The following is a 27,938-nucleotide window of genomic DNA, read 5'->3' on the forward strand; positions in this document are numbered from 1 at the left end:
GGCGGGGAGAAAGAACAGGAATACCTCTATAAAAGCAGCGCAGTTAATTAGGGGCCCAAATTTGGACAAAGGCGGTGCGGTGTTCACCTACCTGATTGGTTCTCTGGAGGAGCACTGACGATAACAGCCTCCACTTACAGGCATGAGCTCAGCAGAAGAAAGGATAAAAAAACTTAAGAGTTGCCCTACAATGACATTCCCGAGTTTCCTATCCTTGTAGCTATCCGCCGAGGAAGATGCGGGGGAAGGAAGGATATGGGGGGGAGGGAGGGGGCGGAATGCCGCTTTTTATTCGTCGTCTTTTTATCTGCGGCATCCAATTGTGGGGAGGCCTGAGCGGTGGGGGTGTTTGTGTGGAGGGGGAGGGGATGATCCCTTGGGAAGTCGCTTCCTTCTTCTACCCCGCCCCCTCCCTTCCCCAGTCTGTCAGGTGTGATAACGGTTGTTCTCCTTCCCTCGGCTGCTGTGAGAGACGCTCTCAGCTTCCTTGGGCATGGCGGGGATTCCACGACGTTTCTCTTTGTCCCCAGGTTTCCTTGAAGGAAGGGAGTGAGAGGCGTTCTTAAAGCTGTGTAGGGAAAGGGATGGAGGTGAGGGGGTGGGGGAACGGGGTTGAGGAAGAATGGTATACAATAGAATGATACTCTGAGGTATGAAGCAGAAGGGGTCAGGCAAAGGACAGGCGGGAAAAGAGAGGGGTGAAAGGGCATATGTGGATGGAAAGGGGCGGTATGATGAAGAGGACTTGATGAAGGGCAAGCGGGAAAATACGGAATGGATACAAACTAGAGAATTTAGATGAGTGGGCGACCAGCAGAAGATACTGGAAATGTAGCTAAGGAAAATAAATGGGATGTGGAAAATTAGAAAGCAAGAGGAACCACAGGAACTTGAGGAATTGAAAGTCGGGGGTTGCAAAACTTAATAAGCAAACACCACTATGAAAAAGGGGTGCAATCATTAATTACATATCAATATAATCGTCGTGCATTTAGCAAAAGGAATCCAGTGTTTTTCCAGTCATGTTTTTCCAAATTGCCCAACTATTCTCAGTGGAGGAATCTAAATTTTTCCTTTGGTTTGGCTAATTTATGTTTACAGTTATGTGTGGGTATCTGAATAAAAATATGGACTTTAGCTATTCATTTTGCTAACTAATCAAATCTGTGAGTTTTAAAACTAGGAAATCTTGACTCAGAATTCATCCAAGTTGGAGATGCAGATACTATTTTGCAATTCTTTTCAAATCTTTGGTACACTATTCTTTAATGTAAAAAAATATGGAGAGCAATATTTTAATAGGCTGATTCCCAGAAAGTCAGCATATAGAAATGTACTTACCCATTTTTTTTAAAAGTGTAAAGCAAACAATTTAGATGTGAATTAATTGTCTTTCTACTTCCATTGTTTTATACCAGCCTAAAGTAGCTTTCAGAGGTGCCAGCCACTATTTGAATAGTACAGAATCCAGTGGAAGACTGACGGATGTGTTCAATAACGTTATCATGACAGGTTGCAGCTCCTTCTATGATTGCTACAAACTGCAGGTTCAATCAGTTTTTTTAAAGATAATTTTACTTCAAAAACATTTTAGGGAGTAACCACATTGAAGCATTGTATGATAGTATATAGTTCTATTATATTGACTTTAAAATAAGCTTCGTATTTAAAATGCATTATGAAATAGTTCATGAGTGAGTTCAGTATTGGGGTGATAACAATACATTCAAACTGTATGGGCAGATGAATCATAACTCTGGCACCCTGTTTTTGCAGGTTTTTTTATAGCAGAACAATGCCTTTTTTTCAGCAAAGTGTAAATATAGATAGTGTTCCATTTATTTTCAAGGAGAAATAAAAAGGGAAGACTTTGTTAGGCTTAACATACAAATGTTTTAAAAAATCCTATCCCAAAACCTTAAGCAGAGGTAACAGTTTGAATTTTCTACTGTACTGTTGCTAAAGATTAATTTCAGCATCCTATGATTCTTGATCAATGAAAATAGATGTGCAGCCCATACCCCAAGATGATATTTTAGTATGGTTTATCAGTTAACTCTGCTATCCTTAACATGCTTCTGTATCAGAAAAAAGAATTATATAATCTCTTGTGAGATTCAGAAGATAGAGGGAAGAATGGGTCAAATGACATCTTTTCTTTAATTTTCTTTTTTAATTCTATATTTTGCTCTTCTGTCTTTTTCTACTTCTATGAAAATTAAATGAGAATTCAGTATAATGAACTTATAATTCATTATAAGGTATGAATAAAAAGAATAAAAAAAGCCTTCAAATTTTCACTACTTCCAACAAGTATATTTTCACTACTTCCAACAGTAAATTTGTTCCTGCATTTGAATGGAAAATACCTTTGCATTATTTGTCCCAGGAACTCAGAGTGAAGTGTTGGGACTTACAAAGTGATTGCTTATCTTGTTGAGGCCCTGACTAAATTGTTTTCAAACCAGTATGGTATTTATACCAAAATTAATAAACATTTTAAATAATGCTTTATTCTGTCATCTTCATAATACAGAAATATGCTACTTTCCAATACAATGATATAACACCAAAAATGTATTAAGGACACATTATTTTCCATTTAGCATGATGAAGTGATCACAGGATCCAGGGGACCAGGGGTGGGCTTCAAAATTTTTAGCAAGGCGTTCTCTGCCCAGTTGTTGGGTGGGCGTGGCCTAGTTGGCCTCCTGCACCATGGCAGTTGGGGTTTGTCTTCCCTAGACTCCAGAGGCTTTCCTCAAGCGTCTGGGAGGGCGAAAACGGCATCCCTGGACTCCCAAGGCTCTCTGGAAGCCAGAAACGGGCCCATTTCCAGCTTTCCTGAACTTCTGGGAGGCCGTTTTTCACTCTCCCTGAGCCTCCACGAGCACCCTGCACTTACCTGCATCCAAAATGGGCTGCATGGGGACTCTTGGGAGGGGCGGGGTGGGGTGGGCAGGGCCAACCAGGAGTGGATTTGGGGGATTCTCTGAACTGCACAGAACCTTAGCTAGCGGCTCTCCCTCTGCAAACCCCAAGTTGCTCACCCCTGCAGTGGACCCCTGAAAGCTATTACTCCAAACTCAGGTGTTTTTGTGTAATCTTGTTGCAGTTTTTGGTTGTATTTTATGTTTTAGGTCTTTGGCTATATAATACGACGAATTTACTGTATTACAGGTAGTCCTCGATTTAGGACCATAATTGAGCCCAAAATTTCAATTGCTAAGCAAGACAGTTTTTAAATGAATCCTGCTGTTTAAAATAGTAACACAGTTGTTAAGTAAATCTAACTTTCCCATTGACTTTGCTTGTCAGAAGGTTGCAAACAGTGATCACATGAGCCTAGGACACGGCAACTGTCATAAATACATGCAAGTTGCCAAGCATCTGAATTTTGATCACGGGACCAGGAGGATGCTGCAACAGTTGTAAATGTGAAAAATGGTCATAAGTCATTTTTTTCAGCACTGTTGTAACATTGAATAGTCCCTGAATTAATTATGTAAGCTGAGGATGGGTCTAGACAACTTACAATGGCCAACTTGCTGTGGGATAGCTCACCAAAGCCAACTCGCCATTGCCATGGGACAAGAGTTTCACTGATATCAAAGAAATGGTGGAATAGAATCATTAAAGAAAGGATGCCAAAGGAGGAACAAAATGAAATGTGAATGACAAAAATTAAATGTTAATTTTTTTAAATATACATATTTAAAATATATACATATATACATATATATACATACATACATACATACATACATACATACATACATACATACATATATACATATCTTGGTATTTTTTCGGTAAGATTGAGAGTATCTTGGCGACGTTTGGCGAGGTCCCACTCGCCATCCTGCGAGTGGGACCTCGCCAAACGTCGCCAAGATACTCTCAATCTTACACGGAAAAGACCCAACATGCCAAGACCTGCATACCTGTACCCGTGAAAATCTATGAATATATATGTGTGTGTGTGTGTGTATATATATATATATATATATATATATATATATATATATATATATATATATATATATATATATATATATATATATATATATATATATATACACACACACACACACACACACACACATATACACATATACACATACATACATACATATATACATATACATATATAGATTTTACAGCATATATTGAGCAATGGTTACATTTTTTTTCTTTATCATTGACGTGATCTGCCTTGTTACCATAACTCCTTCGTTCTTTTATGTTTTAATTTTTCTATATAGTTTGTGATTAAATGCACGTCTTCCGTCATTTCCATAACTTATCCAAATATCAAATATTATCTTTTCTTTAACCACTCATACCAAATGTTCCATATTTCATAATAGTCACTATCAGTCAGTTTGGTTAGGCTATCCATCTCAGCACATTCATGTATTTTTTTTAATTACCATATCCTCTGAAGGAATGGAAGACAGTTTCCAGTTTTGCGCGTAGGTTATTCTAGCTACAGTTATGATATGCAAAATTAAATATTGATATTTTTTCTCCATGTTTGAATCTATCATACTTAGCAGAAAGGTTTCGGGTTCAAGTTTTAAATTTTGTTTTGTTATATTTAAAATCCAATTTCTAATATTTCTCCAAAATTTCTGAGCACATGGGCAAGTCCACCACATGTGAAAATATGTTCCTTGTGTGTAGTTACATTTCCAACAATTGGGTGGGGAAATATCTTAGCCAGTCTCGCAGGAGGTAGGTGCCAGTGATGAACCATTTTACATAAGTTTTCTTTATACGAGACTGACATAGTTAATTTGTAATTTGTTTGCCAAATGTGTTCCCACTGATCAAATTCAATACTATGACCCACATTTTTAGCCCAAATTATCATAGATTCTGTAACTGTTTCTTCTTTTAATTTGTAATCCAAAAGATATTTATATGTTTTACTAATTGTTTTCTTTTTCTCTCCTAGCCATGTTTTATCTAATTCTTGTGGAGTCATATTAAAGCCAAATTGTTCTCTATCATTTTTATAATGGGTTTGTATTTGTGCAAAGGGCCACCATGCTATCTCCTTTCCTTGAATTTGTATTTGCTTCCTATTTTTAAACTCTCCAGTGTCATATAATAAATCTTTATACCTAACAATATTTTCATAATCCAATACATTTGGATGTGTATCTGCTTCCAATGTAGATATCCACAATGGAACCTTTGGGTAATGTTTTTTTTTTAATCTTTCCCCAGATATTAAACAATAGGTTTCTTACCTGGTGCCTTTGGAAATCTGAATGTTGTTTAGATTTTCCATCCCACATGAAGGCGTGCCAGCCAAGTTGGAGATCAAAACCCTCTAATACTAATAACCTTCTATTTTCTAATTTAACCCAATCCTTAAGCCAGTTTACTATAGTGGCATCATAATATAATTCAAAATCTGGAAGGCCAAATCCTCCTTTTTTCTTGGCATCCTGTAATAATTTATATTTCACTCTGGGTTTTTCCCTCTGCCATATAAATTTAGATATACATTTGTTTAATTCTACAAAAAAATTCTTTTCCTACTTGACTGGCACTGTTTGAAACAAGAACAACAATTTTGGCAAAATGTTCATTTTTACTATCAAAATATGTCCCAATAGCGATAACTACAATTTGACCCAATTATCTAAATCTTTAACTATTTGCATTATTAACTTATCATAGTTATCTTTTTTAATTGATGAACATCTAGCAATCAATCAGATTCCTAGGTATTTTACTTTATTTGCCACCTGCATACCTAATTTATATGCTAGTTCTTCTGCTCCTTTGTACAGTTTTTTGTTAACACTTTTGTTTTTTCTGTGTTAATTTTTAACTCTGTCACCTTTCCATATTCTTCTATTTCTCTTAGTAGTAGTATAGGGCTCGCTTCTAAGGGTTCTTCTTAGTTCCCCAGACCCACTGGCAGAACCAGGTCTTCAGCGCTTCCGGAAGAGGGTTAGAGTGGGGCCATTCTAATCTCTGGGGGAATGATATTCCAGAGAGAGGGAGCTACCATGGAGAAGGCCCTTCTGGGTCCCACTAGATATATCTCTCTAGGGCAGTGATCCCCAACCTTTTTATGCTGCCCGGCACCGGCATCAGCTGGCGCCGCGCCCGGCACCGGCATCAGTTATATGCCGCCATCTTGATGAAAAAGCTTCCGTGACCTCACCGGAAGCACTTTTTCATCAAAAAGATGGCGGCGCGAGCGTTGGTGAGCTTTTCCAGGTAGAAATGGCTTTCTACCCGGAAAAGCTCACCGGAAGCACTTTTCATCAAAAAAGATGGCGGCGCCCAGCAACCAGCGGCCCGGTAGGGACTTGTTCGCGGACCGGTACCGGTCCGTGGACCGGTGGTTGGGGACCCCTGCTCTAGGGGATGGGACCTGCAACATTTCTTGCCTCTCTGCTCTAGTAGTTGGTTAGATGTGACCAGCAAGAGATGGTCTTGCAGATAACTTGATCCCAAACCATGAAGGGCTTTAAAGATGACAACCACCACCTTGAATTGCACCCAGAAGCAGATCGGCAACCAGTGCAGCTCCTGCAGGAGAGATGATACATGTACACACAGGTCTGCACAAAACCATGCGGGCCACTGCATTTTGCACCAATTGGAGCTTCTGGATGCTCTTCAAGGGCTGATGATTGCACATTGCAATAATCAAGATGGGAAGTGACTAGGGGAGTGACCATGTGTAAGTATAGACAGTAACTTACTGTTACTCTACCAAGTTGCTTGTCTGGGGAATATTTCTCGATTGCTAATTAGAATTTGTTTATTTGCCATCATTGTGAGAGGATATTCAAGGCAGATTATAACAGAAAAGAATATTCAATACTTAAGAATCTTTCCAATTCTAAGGCTGTTGGCTATATTTGCTGTCATAAGTTTGATTTTCTTTATATATAATGGCAAAACAAGATAAAGCACAAGTGGATTTAGCGACGGTTATGCAAGGAATAGAAGAACTAAAAATGAATATGGAACAAAGAATGGAGAGTATTGACCAAAGAATTGGGAAGATTGATGAAAAATTTGAAAATGTTCAGCAGATGATGGTGAAACATGATGAGAGAATCCAAAAAATAGAAGAGAAAGATAAGCAAAGAGATGACATAATTGGAAACATTGATAGCAGATTAACAACGGTTGAACAATAAAAAAGTGGGATGTTGAAGTGGGAGATGGACAGGTCAGAATTTTACCTTAGATTCCAAAATATTGAGGAAGAAAAAGGACAAAATTTGGTTGCTGTAATGATTGGGGTTACTTTAGAAGGCATTATATACGGGAATCGTTATGGTTGAATTAGGAGAAAACTAAGAAACAATGTTATTTGAAAATCCCAGTTTGGTTATCAACTATTGAAGCTTTTTCTTATCCTATAATCTATAAGAAGGAACAAACAGATATGGGGAATTATTAGATGAAAAGGGTGAACTTAAAACGATGCAAAATTTAGAAGAACAAGGCATAAAGATGAATTGGTTTTCATATGCGCAAATACATTCAAGGTATCTTAAAGATTCTAAAATGGAAGGATTCTATGATAAATTGACTGATTTAGATAGGATTTTGACAGGTACTGATGAAAAAGCGATCAAAAAATTATAATTATTTGTTGGAAATTAAATTAGAGGAAGAACAGGTTAAAGAAACAATGATTGCTTGGGGGAAGAATTTTGGATATGGGATTGATTTAGAGAAATGGCTAAAATTGTGGTCTCAAAATTAAAAAATGACAATGTCAACAGCATATAAAGAAAATTTGTATAAGATGTTTTACAGGTGGCATTTCCCCCCGACAAGAATAGCAAGAATGTTCAAGAATAAATCTGAAAAGTGCTGGAAATGTCATCAGATACCTGGCTCATATTACCATATGTGGTGGACTTGTGAGGACGCTAGAAAATATTGGACTAGAACTCGCATATGGTTGGAAAAAATGACAAAGAAGCATATAGATTTGAAACCAGAGATTTTTTTATTGGGAATCTTACCTGATACATATAATAAAAACTTAAAGTATTTGATTGTAAATGTATTAACAGCGGCTAGGATTGTATTTGCTAAAAATTGGAAGAATGAGAAAATACCATTAGAAGAAGAAATTATTAAGAAAATATTGGAATGTGCTGAAATGAGTAGATTGACATTTGAAATTAGAGAACAAGAAGATAAACAATTTTATGAAGTTTGGGATCTTTTTTATCAATGGTTAGATAATACAATATAATAATAAAATATTTAGAAACCTAGGAAATAATGAATATACATTTGTTGGGGGGGTTGATAATATTTTATAATATTTTATTAAGATAGACTTGGTATGATTTTATGATTTGTTAGAAAATAAATTAACTAAACTATAGTTATCTCGCTTAAGTATGAATTAGTAAAATTATAGTCAAATGATTGTTTAATAATGATATTAGGATATATAATTGTTGATTGATAATATGACATGTAATATAATTACTATGATGACTATGAAATGGATGCACAAAAAGGAGTGGTAAACCAGCCGATACACTGTCTGTAAATTTATCATAGTTATCTTTTTTAATCGATGAACATCTAGCAATCAATCAGATCCCTAGGTATTTTACTTTATTTGCCACCTGCATACCTAATTTATATGCTAGTTCTTCTGCTCCTTTGTAAAGTTTTTTGTTAACACTTTTGTTTTTTCTGTGTTAATTTTTAACTCTGTCACCTTTCCATATTCTTCTATTTCTCTTAGTAGTAGTATAGGGCTCGCTTCTAAGGGTTCTTCTTAGTTCCCCAGACCCACTGGCAGAACCAGGTCTTCAGTGCCTTCCGGAAGAGGGTTAGAGTGGGGCCATTCTAATCTCTGGGGGAATGATATTCCAGAGAGAGGGAGCTACCATGGAGAAGGCCCTTCTGGGTCCCACTAGATATATCTTTCTAGGGGATGGGACCTGCAACATTTCTTGCCTCTCTGCTCTAGTGGTTGGTTAGATGTGACCAGCAAGAGATGGTCTTGCAGATAACTTGATCCCAAACCATGAAGGGCTTTAAAGATGACAACCACCACCTTGAATTGCACCCAGAAGCAGATCGGCAACCAGTGCAGCTCCTGCAGGAGAGATGATACATGTACACACAGGTCTGCACAAAACCATGCAGGCCGCTGCATTTTGCACCAATTGGAGCTTCTGGATGCTCTTCAAGGGCTGATGATTGCACATTGCAATAATCAAGATGGGAAGTGACTAGGGGAGTGACCATGTGTAAGTATAGACAGTAACTTACTGTTACTCTACCAAGTTGCTTGTCTGGGGAATATTTCTCGATTGCTAATTAGAATTTGTTTATTTGCCATCATTGTGAGAGGATATTCAAGGCAGATTATAACAGAAAAGAAATGAAAAGAATATTCAATACTTAAGAATCTTTCCAATTCTAAGGCTGTTGGCTATATTTGCTGTCATAAGTTTGATTTTCTTTATATATAATCTTAATCTGATTTTTTTTTACTATATTCTTTGACTTTCATGATTTAGATATTGCAGGTCATTTGCATTTTTTAGCTGTCAGAATAGTATCATCACCCTAGCAAATTATTGATGTTTCTTCTTCCCGTTTTAAAACCATGCTCACCTTCAAACCCAGCATTCCTCAGTATATATTCAACTTAGATGCTAAATATATAAGAAGAGTATATATACAGATATTCTGTATCATCTTGACTTAATTTGTTTTACTGGCCAGGTTAATACACTTCCAGAAAAAGCATACTGTTGTCTGTTGAAACTGTTGTCTTGTTTTATTATTTTCTATGGCAGGGCTGTCAAACTTGCGGCCCATGGGCTGGATGCGTCATGTGCTGGCCATGCCTATGCCCAGTTTAGTGAAGGGGAAAAAAGTTGTGATACATCATGTGATGACACCGCCATGACGCCGCGAGTTTGACACACCTGCTATATGGGATGCCTTTGTAGAATCTGCTGAGCCTGAAGACATAGATGAAAATATATACTGTGCTTGGAAATGCTACCTTGCCATTTTGTTTGTTTTGATTAAAACAAAAGAAGCACTCAATAGCACATTGAAGCACATAAGTATAAAATTGGGAGGCGAGGAAGCAGAGATGTTTGTTGATATAAGATATTTTTCTCTTGAAATTGTTGTATACATACTAATGTATGTTAACATTTCATTTGCATGACTATCTAATAACTTATTAAAAACTTTAAAATATTTTACCCTATTTGATAGCCAGAGAAATTCACAGATACAGTGAATTTTTGTATTGTGAATTGTACATTTTCCCTTCAGTTTAAATGACATGACACTTCAGGGAAAGGATCTGGGAGAAACCAAAGAAAAAAGGCAGTAGGTCTTAACAGTTACATATATAATGAGTGATTATACCCTTTAGGTAGTTTAATGTAATGGTTGCCACTGAAGGTAGCAATTGAAAGAAGGCTTGTACCTTGGTTCTTTACTAATCTAGGAAAATACAAATCAGGTCAACATGCTTAGATTTTCAAAAATAGTCCTAGGGTGTTACATATGAGGTAATCACAAAAATAATAGGTAGCTGCATCACACTGGGGCATTACTTCAGAAAATGTTCCTTTTTAACTAGCAGCAGTACTGTACATATTATTCCATTGTTTGATATATTTATTACTCCTATATTAAGACACTTTGGACATCCAGTTTACTACTTTTTGCTTGAGGATAGATTTACATTGTGTGATGATATAGAAATTATTTTAGTTGTGAGGGAATAAATTACAAAGAATGAATTATATTTTCAGTGGTTTATTGATAAGTGAAATCCAAATAAATTGCATTTTTAATTTTGTATATGCTCTGGAAATTGTACTTCACTTTCTCTTTCCTGCTTACGTTACTTAATATAATATAAGAGCAATTCTTATTTTTTTTTCTACCAATGCTTGAATTATTTTGAAAACAAGCTAATTTGATGTTATGTTATTTATTAAAAACATGAAATTATAAAATGTAAAATGTTGAGTATTGAAATGTGAACTGTTGTTATGGTTTGGTAATATCATGAAACAATTTTGCATTGAAATTAATTAATACATTGAATTGAGAAAACAATGTCTAGCTTCATTCATTTGCATACATCTAACTTCCTAGCATTAGGCAAAAAATCCAGATGGTTGTTTTCCTCCTTATAACCTGCTTAACCTTAATACTGGAAATTAATTATAAAATTTATGTTGTAAGAAAAGTACTGTTAAGAAAAAGTACTGTTTTGTATATTGCTTTGTATTTTTTTTTCTTCTTTAAAATTCAGAATGAAGAGAATGTAGACTTACGGCAGACTTACAGTACTTCACTTTCAACAACCTCTGAATGTTTAAATCCCAATGACTCTTCTCTTTTCTACGTCCCATGGTCCACTTATGCAGATGATAATAAACAACCTCCAAATTCTCAAATTAATGTAAAGAGCAGGTATATGATTAAATAATTAAATGAACTTTGAAATTTGTTTTGCTTTCTGGCATAAGACATAATATGTTAGAGCTTTTCTAAATTGTTTCTAATGTCCAGCAATCTTTCTGCACGGATCATTTTTATTTTTGCCCCTAATTGTTTTTTTTAAAAAGAATGATGAGGAAAAAAGAAACCTAGCAAAAGAGAAACTTAAAAGGCTCAGAATAATGTTATGTCATCATCTTCCATTCTGTAAACATATTTGCCTTTGATCTACCCTTTCTTTTACAGAAATACAGTAATAATGGATGTAAAAATCAAAGCTTTCAAATGTCTCTCCTATTCTAATAGCAAGATAATAAGTTAAGAATTACCAACATTGTCACCTTATGTTGTACTGTATTTTGATTGATCATTTTATTAATCTAAATGACAGAAAGTCTGATAAGTCAACTGAAGAGAAAAAGACTCTTGCATTTTCTATCTTTACAAAATAAGTTGGTGTAAATCTTTAGGGAATGATGGCAGCAAAAGTAATGATTTTGATGTTCTGAGTTTTATAAAATCATATGGGTTTGAATTTTGGAATTTGCTTTCAGAAAATTCTGGCATTACCAACTATATTTATAAAAAGGAATTAATATAAAGGTGCAGTTTTGGCCTTTCTGACCCATAGAATCCTCTAGCAATAGCAGTTTGGATATATTTGAATTATGGAAGTTCTTAATTATATGGTATTAAAATGTGGATTGATATAAAATTATGTGTGATTCAGATCATGATTTGGTTGGGAAATATGTTTTTATCAGCCGTTGTCTGGTAGGAAGCTAGCAGAGTAAAATAAAGAGAAAATTTAGTTATGCTATGTAAGAGGGAACTTGGTGAAATAAGTTGTAGTTCTGGATAATTCATTATATCATAAGTACAGACTATACAATTAAAAAGACCAAACATAATAGAATTTGGATGGTAAACCACAATTCACTATACTTTGTTTGTCCTCAGGATTCAAACAGAAAGAAATGACTATGGCAGTGAAACAGATCTATATGGACTTGTGTCTAACATCTTGGAAGAACAAGATAAATCACAGCCCTATTTTACTGAAGGGTTAGTACTGTATTTAGAATAGAACAACATTTTCTCATGCTTACTATTATAAGCAGCATTTATCATATATAGCCACTTTTAATCTACTTCTAATAGTAAAAGGTTGTAATTTCTGTAAAGCCTTGATATATAAATACTTGAAAATTAAAATTTTCTAAGTATTTTTTTCAGCTGTTTCAACTGTTTAGTGTCTTAAACAATATATTGGATCTATTTCAAAATACTATCTTCTTGAATTTATTCATTAAATAAAATATATGCCTGCTACTTGCAACCTCCGCATATTAGCAGCATAAAGGTAAAGGTTCCCCTCACACGTACGTGCTAGTTGTTTCCGGCTCTAGAGGGCAGTGCTCATCTCTGTTACAATGCCAAAGAGCCAGCGCTGTCTGAAGATGTCTCTGTGGTCATGTGGCCGGCATGACACCAAAGGCGCATGGAACATGATTATCTTCCCACCAAAATGGTCCCTAGTTTTTTAATTGCATTTTTTACATGCTTTCGAACTACTAGGTTGGCAGAAGCTGGGACAAGTAACGGGAATTACGCAGTGCTAGGGTTTTGAATCGCCGAACTGCCGATCTTTCTGATCGACAAGCTCAGCATCTTAGCCACTGAGGCACCACGTCGCTTATTAGTAGCATACTACCTTTTAAATATTTATTTTTACTTTAATATATATGTTTAATATACAGGTGGCACGCAGAGCCATTTGTGCGGGCATGTGAGCCTCAGCCAAACTTACCTACACTGCGCATGCACGTGCCTCCCAGTTGATTTTTGGCCTGTTTGAAGCTGTTTTCAGCCTCCCAGAGGCTTGAGGGAAGCCTCTGCAGCCTTGGGAGGCCGAAAAATGGGCCTTCCGGAAATACCAGAAGTGCTGAAACTGGCCTGAGTTCAGCCTCCCAAGGCTCCAAAGACTTCCCTCAAGCCTTCAGGAGGGCGAAAACGGGCTCTAGAGGCCCTCCGGAGGGTGAAAATGGGCACTTCCAGTATTTCCGGAAGGCCCATTTTTTTGCCTCCTGAAGCTGCAGAGGCTTCTCTCTAGCCTGCAGGAGAGCGAAAACAGCCTCAAACGGTCCAAAAATCAGCTGGGAGGCGTACACATGCACAGTGCGGGTAAGGGGGTAGGGTGGGGGTGTTGCACGCACATGCGCAGGGGGGCAGACACATTGCATTGTGGGTGCCAGCACCGTGCACACACTTTCGGCACACCACAACAAAAAGGTTTGCCATCACTGATATATGTTGTTCGAAGACTATAATTGTAATAGCTTTTAATGGCTCTTTGGGTACATTAATTATAGGACACATCAAAACTAAAAGCATAAAATATAAAACATATTAAGGAATTGCCACAACTATTTATGTTTCATTCTTCTAGAGCATGTGCCACCAGTTTAAAATCTGTATGGCCTGTGAGCAGTACTCGATTTACAGATCATCCTGATGTGTTGTCTGAAACAAAAAGAGCAATAGATGGAGTCATTCCTCAACAGGCTTTTTATGGTGGAGAATCTTTACCAGTTTCTGAAAAACAGTATCTGCACACTGGTAATGTAACTTTGCAGCAGAAGGTGGATGACCTTTATCATGAGCTTACTAATATAGATCTTGATGAACAATGGCTGTTTCCTTCCAGGAATGATAATCTCAACTGTTACAATGTTCAGTCCAATGAGAATGCAAAGGTATCACAATTTCAAGACTATTCATATGCAAAAACATATTTTACCCCACAAACCAATCTTTTAGAAGCAATAAAAGAATCAGGAACAGATACTTACACTTATGGAAGAGAAAAAACAGGTCCTAAGGGACATGATTCAGAACATCAAAAGAAAGCTGAAATGTTTCTTTCACAATTTAATAGGTACGGTGAAAGTGCTGATTATTATAGATACCTGGATTATTCTCATCTTAATAAAGTAAAGCAAAATAAAAACATAAATTATGGTGTCCAAGAGAGTAAAAAATTACCAAGTGGAACACCTGAGTTACCAATGTTAGATACAGATAATTATAGTAAATTTTTTCAAAATAAACAAGTTGTCCCAAAGAAAATGGAAGATGTATCTTCAGAACATCAGAGTTTTACATTTCAAAAGACCACAGGACTCGTATCAGAAAAACAGTTTGTGAATGAAAATTCATTTACTCCTGATTTTGGTTTAAAGTCGGATTTTACCCTGAAGTCTCATATAGCTGTTCCAGGAAGTGGTGATTTTGCAAATGTTTCAGAAAATTCAGATTATTTCAAATCACTGAATATTTTAGCAACAAATCCAGTAACTACTTCACCAAGCACAAACCTGAGGCCAACATGGATAAATATACAAGCTAAAAACAGTTCCTCTGTCCCTATTCGGAATCAAAGCACCTTGATAAAATTGAGTAATTTATCTACAGGTTCAAAAGGTTCCAATCATTCTTACGATTTTTCTCAGCTATCATCAGCGAATGCAACTTTAAATAATAATTTGTTACTTCAGAAATATCGCCAAGAAGTACCTACAGTATTTTCCAATTTTGATTTTAAAGATGGTGGTGCTACAGAGAGAGTTTCTTCTTCCAGTCATACAGAAGGATTAAGTAAAGTAGAAGAAAGCCTTTTTGAGTCCATTATTGACAAAAAAATTAAGCCACCAAACGGTTTTTGTGATAACTATTCACAGCAATATGGGATCATTGAAAATGTGAACAAGCACAATTTTCAAGTTAAACCACAAACTGGACATTATGAAGTTGAGGAAGGCCAAAAACATTTAGATGGATTGTCTCAAAATTCCTACCAAGATATGTTGGAGTCTCAAGGCCACTTAAATAGTCATAGACAAGGAGGCGGAGATAGTAATATTGTCAGTAACCGTGTAAATCGCAACCAAGTTTCTTGTTTCTCAAATAATTTTATGATGGGTGATTTGAGACATAGCCCAAATGCCCAACAGCTAAGTTCAAATAGATTTCCTTTGAAATCCAACCATGCTTCTGGACCATCAGTTATTCCTTTGATGGATTCCTATGATTTGTTTTCCTATGAGGATTTAAGCCATTTGTACCCATATTTTAATGATATGTATGGAGACAATTCTTTCACCGGCTTCATTCCAACATTTGGATTTCAAAGACCCGTGAAAACTCGAAGTGGATCAGCCAGTGAGCTTCATATTAGATTGGAAGAATGTTATGAACAGTGGAGAGCTCTAGAAAAAGAAAGGAAAAAGGTAAGAAACCTATGCATAGTAGAATAGTTATTACAAATAATATTTGTTGTATTCTTAAATTTCTTCTTAAACTACTTCTGTTACCTGAAATAGAAGTTTCAAATATCCATATTCTATTGTACTAAATAAAACAGAATCTTAAGATATAATACAATGGAAAAAAATAATTGTTAATAGCTATAGTTTTCTCTAATATTAATCCAAATGAATTCAGTGGGCTCATTTTTTGGGGTAGTCAAATGTAAGACTTCCCAACAGCGGTACTCCCAAATTTATCTCTTTTCATCATAAAATGAAAGTAGCTTCTTATTTTTGTATGGAATAATAAAATATTACTCTTGAGAACACATATACTGCCTTCATCTAATAATTGAATATAGGTAGCTTTTGACTTTAATTGAGCCCAAAATTTCAGTTGCTAAATGAGACATTTGTTAAATAATTTTTGCCCTATTTAAAACTTTTGTTGCCACAGTTATTAAATGAATCACTGCAGTTATTAAGTTAGTAATACAATAGTTAAGAGAATCTGGATTTTCCATTGATCTTGCTTGTCAGATGTCGCAAAAGGTGATCACATGATCCAGGGATACTGCAATTGTCATAACAGTGAGTCAGTTGTCAAGCATATGAATTTTAATCATGCCACCAGGGGGGTGCTGCAATGGTCATAAGTGTCAACAACTGTTGTAAGTCACTTTTTTCAGTGCCATTGTAACTATGAATGGTCACTAAATGAACTGTTGTAAGTTGAAGCGTACCTGTAGTCAGGCCATCATCAAAGGAATTCCATAGAGCAGGAGTGTCAAACTTGATTTTACTGAGGGTCACATCAGGGTTGCGTTTGACCTTGGTGGGGAGGGCAAGGTCTTTCCTCTTTCCCTTTCTCTTTCCTGTTCCCTTCTTGGATGCTTAAATGCAAAAGGGGAAATATTTCTCCTTTTGTTTTGTTTTTAATTTGTTTTCCTAGCCCCCTGCCAGCAAAAATGGAGTCTGGGGGAGGTCATGTGTAGCTCCACTCCAGGACCCGGTTTCAGCCGTGATGGCCTCCTGCAGCCCTCTGCCAGCGAAAATGGAGTCCGCATGCGGCCCTCCTGAGCTCTGATTTCGCTGGAAGAGGCACCGCGGGCCGGTCCTTCTCTGTTTCCAGGGCAGCCCCACAGGCCAGTTCTAAGCACCTCATGGGCTGGATCCGGCCCCAGGGCCTTGAGTTTGATACCCCTGCCATATAGGGGAACAAAAATTCAATACAGATAGTTCTCGACTTAGAACAATTAAACCTAAAATTTCTCTTGCTAAGTGAAGCAGTTAAGTGAGTTTTGCTCCATTTTATGATCTTTCTTGTTATAATTGTTAAGTGAATCACTGTAGTTGTTAATAATATGATTGTTAAGTGAATCTGGCTTCCCCATTGACTTTGCTAAGTCACAAAAGGTGATCACATGACCTTGGGACACTGCAACTTGTCAAAAATACATGGAAGTTGCCAAGCATCCAAATCATAGGATCGTAGGGATGCTGCAATGGTCGTAAGTGTGAAAAATGGTCTTAAGTCATTTTTTTCAGTACTGCTATAACTTTGAATGGTTACTAAACAAATTATTTTCCATTGAGGATTATCTATTATAGAGGACAAATATGTACTGTCAATTTACCCTTCTTCTACAAGTAGTCTTTAACTTACAACAATTCATTTAGTTACTGAAATTATAATGGCACTTGTTTGCTATGCGGTGATTTTGCTGAAAATCAGAAGTATATGCTGACAAAAACATAAATCGCAATTGTGATAGTGGGATGCTGCAAATAGTGGTAATTGTGGCCCAGTTGCCGGGCACCTGAAATGTCATGTGACTGGGGGGAGGGCAGCTGTTGGAACTTTAGAACCAGATCATAAGTATCTTTTGGGAACTTGATATAACTATGAACAATTTCTAACTGACAGGCCATGAGGACTATCTATACAATGGTTAAAGCACCCTGCGGTCATGTAATGATTTATGGCCTTCCCAGCCAAAGTCCAACAAATAAAATAATGGGTGAAACCATATTCATTTAATGACCATGTAATTCATGTAATTTGCTTAACAATCATGGTGATTTGATTAACAATCACGGTAAAAATGGTCATAAAATTGGGTCCAGTTAATGATGATTGAATTGCTTAATGACTATATAGCCTAATGGCTCGAAATTCTGATCCCAATTGTTGTCATAAGTCAAAGACTATCTGTATATTATATTAAATAAATGCACCTAGTAGATGCTTCTACAACTGTTCTTTTCAAATGTATTAAATTCCTAGAAAATCCAGGAAACAGTAGCTTTGGCTTCATTAACATAATCTTCTAGATTTCTTTCTTGCGGGTAGAACACAAATTATGAAGATCAAGCTCCATAATATGTTTATTTCTGTACAAACATGTTCTGTTGCAGCTTATGTCATGATAGATGCTCACATTGGCCTTGGTACCTCATATCAAGATATATCTCTATGTTATGTGATGTGGACTCCAATTCTTCTCTTTCAAAAAACTGAATAATTTGCCAGTTAAATTTTAAGATAGTATTTCCAGAGCCTCTGGTCTTTGTTATCCTCCAAAGGGAGGAGTCCATTCTGGATGTAAAATACATGAATGAGTTTACTATTGCAGCTTCAAGTCATAAACTCTCCAATCAAATAAGGACTTCAACTGGGGACTTCGTGTCTTCCTTTGATCTATCAGAGATTAGATACTTTCCCATAGTAATGGCAAAAAAAAAAATCTCTGATGTTCTTATCAAAACAATCATTTTGAGTTCTAAGACTTATGTTTTGATTTGCCATGGGCCCCAAGGGTGTTTTCTATATTTTATTTATATACCTGTTTGTTTAGCTGTTCATCTCAAACAATGGGTGTCATACAAAGTTTTAAAAATATAACAAAAGTGCAAACTCATAATGTCCCAATTAAACAATAAACCCCAAAACAAAATCACATCAGCAAGACCACTGTTGCTCATCTAGCTTGCTCTAAAACCTGGAAAAAGAGCTAGGTCTTCAGATCTTTACAACATTTTAATAGGATCTGGGCCATCAGGATCTCTCGGGAGATCCCAGATTGAGATCTGTATAATACATAGTAACTAAGTCTCTAAAAGTCATACCTGGAGAATCCATTAGCAGGCTTGAACTAAAGTTAAATATTCCAATGTATGCTGTATATGGTCTCTATTATGCCTATCATAAAAATACATTAATACTTAGAAGACATTCATTTTTTTTAATCTCTAGAGAGAATATTGACAAGGTATCAGATCCATACCATCCACAAGTGCTTCTTGAATGAAACTGCTTCTTATCCTCTTGTGATGCACAGGCTGTATTTTGATCAGGGATTTTACAGATTGTTGTAAGCCCCCTAGAGTAGTGGTGGCTAACCTTTTTGGGCTCCTGTGCCAAAAATTGCGTGCGCACTCACACGCTCACGTGCCAGCACCCAGAAGGCAATGCGCACGCCCCACGCCCCCTGTGCATGCAGGTGTGATCCCCCCATGCCTTACCTGCACTGCGCATGCGCACTCTTCCCAGCTGATTTTCGGTCTGTTTGAGGCCTTTTTCAGCTCCCAGAGGCTTGAGGGAAGCCTCTGCAGCCTTTGGAAGCCGAAAAACAGGCCCGCTTCATCACTTCCTATATTTCCGGAAATACCGAAGTGATGAAACGGGCAGACCCTGGCCTCAAAGGCTGCAGAGGCTTCCCTCAAGCCTCTGGGAGGCCGAAAAAGGCCTCAAATGGGCTGAAAATCAATCGGGAGGTGAGCACATGTGCAGTGCAGGTAAGTTTGCCTGGGGTTTGCGTGCCTGCACAAATGGCTCTACGTGCCACCTGTGGCACGCATACCATAGGTTCGCCATCAGAGGCCTAAAGTATCATAATGGCAAGATAGACAGCAAATAAATTTAACAAACAAACAAATACTATTCCCAAGACCTCTCATTGAACCTCTGATACCTTCCAAGCACTGTGTTCAGTATAGGCAAACAGCCATTTATTTGACCCAAAAGAATCTCCAAGCTTTTTGTCCTTTCTGTTTCTAAATTCTTATACATTTTAATTACATCATTCCCTGGTTATTTAATTGTTACACAGCTATATTATTCTCCCGATGTTACTACAAATTCAATGTTTACAAGGCATTAAAATGATATTAAATATATATCTTATTTTCTCTTACTGATTCCATTTTTGTGCCATTTAATCCCAGTTCTCTGGATAAGAAAGCTGCTAACCATTTTCTATCTAATTAGTTTAAAGATAATTTAAACTAAATTGCAAGCCCTATGATAGCAAATTTTCTAAACTTTCTCTTGTTCATGTACTATTCCCAAGGCTGTCACTGTAATCATATTTTCTTCTTATGTCTACTTATTGGAAATAGGCATGGCAATTTTCTGGATATATTTTCATTAAATATTATAAGTTATTTCATAGTAACTTATTTAAAAAGCAGCTTTTAGTAGATGCAGTTTGCCATAAATCCATTCTTATTCACATGTCAGTTTGATGTCACATTTATTCTGATTTGCCACTGTTTATTCACATTTATTCTGATTTGCCACTGTTTTAGCTTCAACTAAGTTATCATTTACTAATGATAACAATATTTTTTTTCTTCCTAATGCTATCCTTGTATAAATTCCTAATTTAAGTTTGGCTGTGGAAAACTAGAAGATATAGCAACAGCTATAACAATTAGACCTATATACCACTCCAAAGTGCTCTACAACACTCTCTGGTTTACAATGTCAGCATATTGCCCCCAACAATCTGGGTCCTCATTTTATCGACCTCAGAAGGATGAAAGGCTGAGTCAACCTATGTGATTATATAATTGCAAGTTACATAATTTTGTACTTTGGATACTCCATGCCAGAAAGAAACTTTACTTCTGTGCCCAATATCTTGTTTTGTCCAATATCAAAATTTCAGTATTTTATATTCTATTATTAAACTTAACAAGTGATTCTCTTTTAATATTGTCATAATTATGATTGAAATTTTGAATTGCAAACTTCTTCTAGGGAATATATCACATTTACACAATTTTTGAAAGTTAGGCTGAATAGTTGGAATCCAGCAATTTTGTTTGGAGCTTATATCACTATTTGCATCCCTGAAGTGTGGAAAATCTTTCTTATCATAACTAGTTTTAATGTGACATTAGTTATTCTGCTTTTCAGACTGAATCTGTCCTTGCAAAGAATTACCCTGGGAAGAAGGTATCTAGCACTAATAACACTCCTATCCCAAGACTGACATCAAATCCATCCAGAGTTGACCGTTTAATTGTGGATCAGTTACGAGAGCAAGCCAGAGTGAGTTATTTAAATTTTGAATCTCATATTTTATCAGCTTTGTTACTTTTCCCAAATGGGCGCAAATTTTCTGCCAAACAGAAAGATTGACTATTACATGCAGTGACATTTTTATTTAATTCTTCTTTGCTTTGCTCCTCCACCTAATAGACATACATGGCTGCTCAAAACAATTTTATAGAATTTTATAGAATTCATTCGATGTTGGATGCAGTTTGTTCTATCTTCAGTCTTGTCAATTTTAAGGAAGGAGGACTGGATGCAGTTTCTATCAATTTTCCTTGCTTCAAGCTGGCATTCCTGCTCCCTCTTACTGGTTTTTCTCCTGTTTGTGCTCTTGGGTTAATGATGAAAATAGAAGCAGCAGTTGGAAAGTGAAGCACCACCATATAAAAAAAGTATAATACCTTCAAAAACTGAGAAGAAGTATCTGCTTGCATATTTTAATTCAACAAATATCTTCATATCCTGAATCAGAAGTTTATTAAAATTAGAACAATTCAAGGAAATAAATAAGTGAAACAAGTTACACTATATTTTTCATAGTCTAAAATAAGACTTGTCTTGGCAGAGGACATAGAATAAAAAAATATTTTAGAACATTCATGAGAGAATCTAAAAACCTGACAGCCATAAGTAGAAACAATAGCAATAAACACAGTATATTAACCAAAAACCACAGCTATAGTATAAAAATAGACAATAAAAAAGCAAAAAAAATGGCAACATCAAATTGGGCAAAGGCTTCTGAATTAGTTTGGTTTTCACTGAGAGGGTAGGTAATCACTTGGAAGCTGTTCCACAATTTCTGTTCTACCATAGAGAAGAGACATCTTGCTTCAGTCTGTTCCTCCCCCAACCTTGCAGAAGTGAAGAATTTGTAACAATTATTCCTAATAGATTTAACTGGTTGAGCCAATACTGGCTGGAGTAAGTGGTCCTGCAGGTATAAGTAACTTTATCACGATCCAATTATTGTAAAAAAACAAACGCTGAAATAGTGTTCTATCAATATAATTTTCAAAAACACAAAATATTTTGAAACTCTTAAATTCAGAATCTTGGAATGGCATGGGGATACTCCGGCAAATACAAAAATTACAGTTACCTTGGATCCACAGAACTGTAGCTCTTTGAAAGATTTAAAAAGCAATTTCATATTGTACTTTTATAGTAGGCCTTCGGTACAATTTTTCTTTTCAATACTTTTGAGAAAGGGCTAAATTTCTCTTGACATAAGTCAATTAGGATGGAATTTAAACTGTCTGTTAATATTCATAGGTTGTGACTCTGCTGGGAAAGATGGAACGTCTACGAAGTTCTCCCCTTCATGCTAATATCTGTACTGCTCTTGATAAGCACTTGGAAGCAATACATGTTGTCCAATCCCGCAGAAAGGATGAAATTGTCAATGCTTCACATCGGCAAAGACAAGGAGGGCCCCGGTGTCAAGATGACAGAGGTAATACAAAATAATAGAATTGGGAGGGGCTTTGGAGGCCATCTAGTTCAAACAGGAGGCCTTTTGCAGTGGTGGGATTCAATTTTTTTTAACTGCCGGTTCTGTGGGTGTGGCTTGGTGGGCATGGCAGGGGAAGGATACTGTAAAATCTCCAATCAGAGGTTGTATTTGCTGGTTCTCCAAATTAAAAATTTCCATTACCAGTTCTCCAGAACTGGTCAGAATCTGCTGAATACCACCTCTGGCCTTATATCATTTTGGAGAAGTGGCTATCCAATCCATTCTTAAAAACTTCTAGGGATGGAACACCTACAAGACAAGCCGTTCCACTGGATAATTGTTCTAATTGTCAGGAAATTTCTCACTATTTTCTGGGTTGAATCTCTCTTTGACAAGTTTCTTGTTACTTGTAACAGTGCTTTGAAGAATAGAATGTTCTCTTCTTTATGACAGTCCCTCAAATATTGGAAAACTGCTATGATGTCAACCCTATCCTTCTGTTAATTAACAGACATGTTGAAGAGTACTAGGCCTAGGACAGAATCTTGGGGTGCCACTGCATATTTCCCTCTATGTAGATCTAGTTCCATTAAGCACTACATGTTGAGTACAGTTTGTCAGCCAGTTACATATCCATCTGGTAGTGATGCTGTCCATCCCACATTTTTTAATCTTACCAAGATGTAGGTTGTTGTCTACTTTGGCAAATACTTTACTGAAGTCCAAGTGTACTTGTCCACATTTCACTGGTCCACTAATTTAGTCACTTTTTCTAAGAATGCAATAAAATTTGGGCATGATCTGTTTTTGACAAAACCATATTGACTTCTAGTAATAGCTTTGCTAGCTTCTGGGTGTTCACAGATCTGTTGTTTGATTATCATTTCCAGGATCCTCCCAGATACTGATGTCAGGCTCATAGGTTTATAGCCTCCTGGATCCCCCCCCCCCCTTCTCTAAAGAAGGGAACCACATCAGTTCCAGTCTTTGATAGTTCCCCTGTGCTCCGGAAGTTTTAAAAGATAAGGTTCAGTGGTTCTGTGATTACGTCTGCCAGCAACTTCAGAATTCTGGGATGTAATCCATCTGGTCCTGGTGGAATTTTGTCTAGGGTGGACAGGAGTTCTCTTACCATTTTCTTGTCTATTTTGACTTTGTGTCTCTGGATATTTTCAATTTGGGTTGTCCCAAAGTTCCTTTTTCACTTGTTTTTCACTTGTTTTCTTTGAAGATGTTTCACTTCTCATCCAAGAAGCTTCAGAGCTGAAGAAGCTTCTTGGATGAGAAGCGAAATGCCTTCAAAGAAAAACAAAAAAGGCTAGTTGCCCCTTGAAAAAACAACTTTGGGATCCCTAGCCTGTCTTTTATGATTCTGCTTTTGGTAGAATAGACTATTTTTTTCTTTTGTGTGCAGACAGATACAAAGAATAAATTATGAAGTTCTATTTTCTCTCTGTTGTGATCATTTCCTCCTTATCCCATTGGTGGACCAATTGTTTCCTTGACATTTTTCTTATTTTTTGCATGTTTAAAGATTTTTATTTTTGTTAATTTTAGCTCATTCTGAGCCTTTTCTGACTTTATATTTGCAGTTTCAGGTTATATCCTGGTATTCTGCCTTAGTTATGGTCCCTTTTTCAACTTTTTATACTTGTCCTTTTGTCTTTCAGTTTATGCAACTATGCAGGTTTTTTTTGGATCTCTTATTTTTCTTTTTCAGTGGTATCATGCTGGACTGGATTTTGATAATTTCATTTTTCTGACTTTCTCAAGCTTCTTGAATTGTTTTCTCCTTAAGATTTTGATCCATGGAATCCTTTCCAAATTCAAAGTTTGTTGAAATATAGCTGTTAAATTCTAAGACACTGCTTTGATTTGTTCTATTTCTTGTGTCTGTATTATATTGAATTTCAAAATGACATGGTCACTCTCCTCCAAAGTTCCTACAATATGAACCCCTTATACAATTTCAACTCTGTTAATAAGAATTAAGTCCAGTATAGCTGACCTCTTGTTCCTTTCTCTAGATCAAGGGTCCCCAAACTTGGCACTTTCAAGACTTGTGGACTTCAACTCCCAGAATTCCTCAGCCAGCTATCTGGCATGGGCACGCTCTCGGTAATTGTTGATGCCAACAGATATAAAGAGACTGCCCGTATCAGATTTAAAGCACTCTTGCCCACTTCAGATTAGTTACTGCACACTTTAGTTAGAAACATACTCCATTAAAAGATGGGAAAACTATACAAATAATTTTTGCTGTTGTTCATTACAATAATTTTAAGCCCTAGCAATATCAGGATTTCTTAAATGGGAATTCCTTTATGTTCCTTTTGGATAGGAATAGGTATTATTTGCCAGATCTGTATGATTCAGATAAAATATTTTTCTCCCACAATAATATAAAAATAATGCAGTATTGTTGAAATCAACAGCAGATATTGGTGTGGGTTTGTGTCTTAGTAATAATTTTGAGCAGTTGATAAGAATTTATATTTTCTATTTTTTTCTTATGTTGCAGATGTTTTTGCTCTTGCATTGGCTATTAAAGAGATGTGCATAGCAACACGTAAAGCTCGTACTACACTGTGGTGTGCTCTTCAGATGACATTGCCTAAAATAACCTATACATCTGTTCCAGCTGAGATGGAAAAGGTTTTACAAGAGCTAGTAACATCTCAAGATAAATTGCATGATCAGATGAATAGTGGTAATCCTATGATTCAACGGGGAGCTACAAAAAAGCACTGAAAAGCAAAGGCAAATATATATATACATACATCTACATACATACATATACATACATATATATGTTTAAACATTCTGTCCAAATTAAAAGTAACTACAAGGAAGTAAAGTTGGCTTATGTGAATCCAGCAGCTAACTGATAAGTATCAGTTAACATAAGCCACAATGTCTATGTTAACTGCTGTTGGAATCAGTATATTCATGAGGTTGAACTACTGTATTAGGTTCAATAAATCAGTATGTTTTAAACTTTGAAATCCATTCTACATTGTAAGTATACACAATGAGAGTTTGGTTGTACAATAAAAATTCTTTTAGATTACATTATTACTTCAAAATAATGAACTGAATTGCTGTCACATACTATCGTGTATGCAGTTTAGTAAAACAATCTTTGATTGTGAAAAGAAAAAAGGTTTCATTTAGACAATGAGTACCTGGAAACATAAAGAAAACAAAGCTAAACACACCCAGTATGAAAATTTTAAAAATGAAAATATCTAAAGGAATATATATTTATTAATTTGAAACCTTATTCTAAGCTTAAGTACAAAATTAACCGATTTTTCTCAAATTAGTGATGCTATCATAAAGTTATTATCCAACCATGCATTTAAAGGGAACATAAAAAGAAGTTTTGAAATCATTTGTACCAATTATTTTAAATATCAATAAAACATTGCCTGTTTCAAAGTATTTAAATGTAAACAAATATTACATTTATCTGATCTGTGTCCTTACAGTTGTGCTGCAACTAAAATAATGAGTATTATTTTTAATACCCTTGGTTTACTTTAAGAAGGGTATCAAGAAGTTCTGAAATGCACTTTCTTTATGGTTATTACACTTTAGCCAGTTTGGTTTAAAATTGTTTAATGTATATTTTGTTTCCTTGGTTTGCTTCTGCGTACTTTAGCACTGTTGAACAATTGCTTTTGTCTTAATATCTTTTAATATATTTTTATTGAATGTGGATAACTTATTAAATTAGCATGTTATTATGTGGCTCAGGAGATCTTGGGTTTTAACAATATAGCATGAACATAAACTGTATAATGTCTGGATAAAATTTATTAATCTGCCCTTGGCTAGGTACACAGATATTTTAAATATTTGTGTTCTTCCAGCGTTTAGAAATCCTGGTGTGCTAAAAAGTATAATCAAACCACATAAATTGCCTTTAGATGATGAGAGGAATTGATTGAGATTGCAAGAGAAAATATAGGGAACAATTTTGATCATTGATATGACATTCCATGCTGCCAGAATAAACTGCAGATGGCAGCAAATTCATACCACTATGCTATAGTAGCCACTCAAAAGATGGGTTGAGTTTTGACATTGATATGTTTCATGTTATGAAAACAAATATTGTACTGACTTCAGTCTCTTAATTAATAAACTGGATTTTGTTGCAGTAAATTGTGTTTTTCCTATGTCTATACCTTGACTTTCAGATACAAGATATTGGCAAATAGGGCTTTATAAATAAATTAAAAACTTCAGGCTCCCTTGTTTCACTTTTCCAGCATTTTTACAAGCTTTTAGCTGTACTTTCTAATAGGGGCTGAGAACTAGAGATGTACACCCTATTCAGTTTAGGTGGGAGCAGTGTTTTGGACCTAGCATAGTGTGTTCATTGTATCTATCATTGGCTCCTTCGACAAACCGAATGTCCTGGAACTGGAAGCCCAGGAAAAGGAGTGACAAGTACCGTGAGCATATAAATATCAGATCCAAAGCACTTTTCCCAGTTTGCACATTTGTATGGAGAACTATAGAAACTACTTGTTCAATTGACATGACAGATTTGATCTGGCCAGTATTCTGAAATAGTTAACACAAAATGTAAACTTCCAGTTTTTATTGGATAGGTCAATACAGCTTTTAAGAGAGATTATTTCCTATTTAATGATTTGGGTAATTTACTTTTCCTTGAAAATAGATGTTTTACTTATATCCCACCGTTATTTTTATAAACAACTTAAGGTGGTAAACATACCTGATACTCAGTTCCCCCTCCTATTTTTACCATAGCAAAAACTGTGTGAAGTGAGTTGGGCAGAGAATGATTGGACAATGTTAACAGTATTTTTAGATACTGTGATCACTTTAAAGTCACCCCTGTAATAGAACTATTGTTGTTTTTGTTTGATGTTGCCTGGAAATAAATAGTTGAACCTTTCCAATATCATAATCATATAGAACTAATCCTCGCTACACACCCTTCAGCATAGTTCGCATCTTTATCCTCAGTCTCTTGACCACTGCAGACAGAGTAACTTTTTCTTAAAAGTTTGAACTGATCAACTGGACCCCCATCATCACCTGCATCTTTAATAAATCATTAGGGATATATTCCTTCTTGCTTCAAATTCTCTATCATCCCCAGGGCCCAAGACACCATCAAGGAGTTGAGTGACTACAGACTGATTGCTGACATCTGTAGTTATGAAAACCTTTGAAAGATTAGTGCTGACCCACCTGTAAACCATCACAGAACTATTGCTAGACCTTGCAGTTTGCCTATCAAGCAGATGATGCTGTTAATACGGCACTGCACTACATTTTACAATAT

At 36.1% G+C, this 27,938-nt stretch overlaps 1 protein-coding gene across 3 annotated transcripts; it reads left to right on the forward strand.

Moving 5' to 3' along the window:
• The first annotated feature begins 367 nt into the window (after positions 1 to 367).
• Positions 368 to 26,878, forward strand: MEIOC (meiosis specific with coiled-coil domain). Of its 3 annotated transcripts, none has more exons than XM_087947203.1 (8): positions 368 to 430; positions 1,419 to 1,547; positions 11,318 to 11,478; positions 12,466 to 12,570; positions 13,955 to 15,794; positions 21,016 to 21,150; positions 22,432 to 22,612; positions 25,134 to 26,878. In XM_087947203.1, exons 2-8 carry the CDS (start codon positions 1,506 to 1,508, stop codon positions 25,361 to 25,363), a joined length of 2,694 nt encoding a protein of 897 aa, XP_087803329.1. In that variant the 5' UTR covers positions 368 to 430; positions 1,419 to 1,505; the 3' UTR covers positions 25,364 to 26,878. The 3 variants fall into 3 exon arrangements, with proteins under 3 accessions (XP_087803329.1, XP_087803327.1, XP_087803328.1); XM_087947201.1 differs by having other exon boundaries at positions 429 to 590; XM_087947202.1 differs by lacking the exon at positions 368 to 430 and adding an exon at positions 438 to 572.
• Positions 26,879 to 27,938: the final 1,060 nt, after the last annotated feature.

The sequence above is a fragment of the Notechis scutatus genome, chromosome Z (genome assembly GCF_049901735.1).
Source record: "Notechis scutatus isolate UNSWTSFEM ecotype Mainland chromosome Z, rNotScu1.2, whole genome shotgun sequence".
NCBI lineage: Eukaryota > Metazoa > Chordata > Lepidosauria > Squamata > Elapidae > Notechis > Notechis scutatus.

Bases quoted from the DNA above. Each gene is read 5' to 3' on its own strand.
- MEIOC (XM_087947201.1), top strand. The intron at 1,548-11,317 runs GTTCAATCAGTT...TTTAAAATTCAG, and splicing joins ATGATTGCTACAAACTGCAG to AATGAAGAGAATGTAGACTT. The intron at 22,613-25,133 runs GTAATACAAAAT...CTTATGTTGCAG, and splicing joins CCGGTGTCAAGATGACAGAG to ATGTTTTTGCTCTTGCATTG.